The sequence below is a fragment of the Echinops telfairi genome, unplaced genomic scaffold (assembly GCF_000313985.2).
Source record: "Echinops telfairi isolate 266 unplaced genomic scaffold, ASM31398v2 ScPeMD7_7417;HRSCAF=8455, whole genome shotgun sequence".
NCBI classification, from domain to species: Eukaryota; Metazoa; Chordata; class Mammalia; order Afrosoricida; family Tenrecidae; genus Echinops; species Echinops telfairi.
The window spans coordinates 4533029-4535229 of record NW_022111317.1 but is presented as its reverse complement, the minus strand read 5'-3'; the positions used below and the strand labels follow the sequence as shown (position 1 = coordinate 4535229).

The following is a 2201-nucleotide window of genomic DNA, read 5'->3' as shown; positions in this document are numbered from 1 at the left end:
TCAACTCCTCCCCCTCCCCCTCCCCCTCCCCTTCAAGGCTGTGGCCCCTTCTGTGCTGTGCCAGGCTCTGCCCCCAGGTAGTCTGTTCCTCTACATCCCTATGTCCTATAGGATAGGGCCCAGACATCCGTACCCTCTGTTCCCAGGACCTAGTATGGGACACACACGGTGTGAGATGTATTTCTGGGCCCAGCATGTGACTTGTGAGAGACTCCAGGTCGGGGGTTCAGGCACAGCCTCACCCTGCCACCACGACAGCCCCAGCGTTGTCAGCCCTGTCCTCAGTGGGGTAGAGGGCTGCATTAGGAGACCAAGCTGCTGGCCAGCTTTGCTGCCCCTCGAAGGGACTCACGACCCACTTCCCCTCCGAGAAGCCACTCTCCCCAGGGCAGGTGCAGGGCTGGGAGTTGGGGACAGGAATCACCGCCCTGCCCCGCCCCCAGGAGTCTTACGCCAACGTGAAGCAGTGGCTACAGGAGATCGACCGCTATGCCAGCGAGAACGTCAACAAGCTCCTCGTGGGCAACAAGAGCGACCTCACCACCAAGAAGGTGGTGGACAACACCACAGCCAAGGTGGGTGTGGGGCCGGCCGGCAGGCAGGTGGGCTGGCCAGGGGCAACAGCAGGCCCTCACGACCCCTGCCCTCCTCCCCCACCCCTCACAGGAGTTCTCCGACTCTCTGGGAATCCCCTTCCTGGAGACCAGCGCCAAGAACGCCACCAACGTGGAGCAGGCCTTCATGACCATGGCCGCCGAGATCAAAAAGCGGATGGGGCCTGGGGCCGCCTCAGGGGGCGAGCGGCCCAACCTCAAGATCGACAGCACCCCAGTGAAGCCAGCGGGCGGTGGCTGTTGCTAGGAGGAGCACGTGTGGGGCTGCTCCTGGAGATGACTGCCCAGAGGGAGCAGGAAATGCTGTCTCCACCCTCCCTCCCTCTGCGGCATTTGAGTCTGTGTCTGGGGTATCCTGAGCTCCCCATCCTCCTCTGGCCTGTCTGCCCACTGCCCTCGTTCTGTCAGGGCCCCCATGGGAGGGCCCAAAGGCCTGCGGCGGGGCTGGGGACTTCTCTGCTGCTGCTGCCTCTTGGTCACTTTAAAAGACCCCACCACACACCTTTCTTTGGGATGAAGGCTCCTCTCTCTGCTCCCTGCCCCACCCCCACCCCTTTCTCTCTCACCCCCCACCTGAGGACCTTCCCTGGCCTCTCCAGCTGTGGCCCCAGTCACTGACTGGGTATGGCCAGGGGACCTGAGATGCACAGCCTGGGGCCAGACCTTAGAATAGGCATGAGGCCAAGGGGCCGGCAGCCCACCCTGGCCCCCTGCCTCCCCCAGCCCTCCCACACTCGCCTCTGCCGTCCAGCTGTGCACATAGCCTTGGCAAGTGGGCGGGCAGCCGCCTGGGCCTGTGTCTCACTCCTTGAGGGAGCCAGCTCAGGCCGCCCCTGCCCTGCCAGAGCCAGGACCACGTGCTGCCTGCCCACCGTGCCCCTTTGTCCCTGAGGCAGGCGGAGGCAGAGGACCCAGCAGGCTAGAGGCAGCACACCTGACTTACCCTCGCTCCCTTCCGGCCACTCCCCTGCCCTCCTCCTCTAGGATGAGTGTGGGGGCAGAAGGGCCCAAAGGGTCCCTGACCCCTCCACACCCAGGGTTCTGCCCCCACCCCTGCCCTCTGGCCCAGCTGCTTGCTGCAGAAAAACCAACCTTGGTCTCGACCTGAGAAGCCACGTCCCTGTGCTGTCTCTTGCCTGCCCCACTTGTGCCCTGCCACCCAGCTTGTATTTAAGTCCCTTGACTGCCTGTGGGGGGTGGGGGCAGTGCCTCAGGCAGTTCCCCTGTGGTGTCATGCCAGGCATTTTGCAAGGAAAACCCACTTGGGGAACAATGGAACAGGACAAAATAAAATCCATTTCCACAGGCCCTCAGGTGACCAAGGGCTTTTGCAAGGAAGTTGCTGGCTGCTCTCGTCTCTTGTCTCTACCTGCGGAGGGGTGGGGTGGGGGGATGGCTGGGCAGGGGCCAAGGGTGCTGTGAGGGCTGCACTGCCCAGGGTGGCTGTGGAAAGCCCTTGACCCACTTATCGGGTCAGGAGAGCTTCCTGCGCTGCAGTCAGTCCCCACGGCCCCAGCACCATTCCAACAGGGAGGGAGGTGTTCGGGCGGCGGTGGCTACCTGGTGAACGGCCCCGCCCGCACAGCT

At 63.8% G+C, this 2201-nt stretch overlaps 1 protein-coding gene across 1 annotated transcript in view; it reads left to right on the top strand.

Moving 5' to 3' along the window:
* The window catches only part of RAB1B (RAB1B, member RAS oncogene family), a 5939-nt gene extending 3987 nt beyond the window's left edge, over positions 1–1952 (top strand). Inside the window, exons 6-7 of the mRNA XM_045297160.1 lie at positions 444–575; positions 667–1952. Coding sequence (XP_045153095.1) covers positions 444–575; positions 667–861 — 327 coding nt within the window. The 3' untranslated portion in view covers positions 862–1952. The remainder of the gene's footprint in view (positions 1–443; positions 576–666) is intronic.
* The last annotated feature ends 249 nt before the right edge of the window (positions 1953–2201 follow it).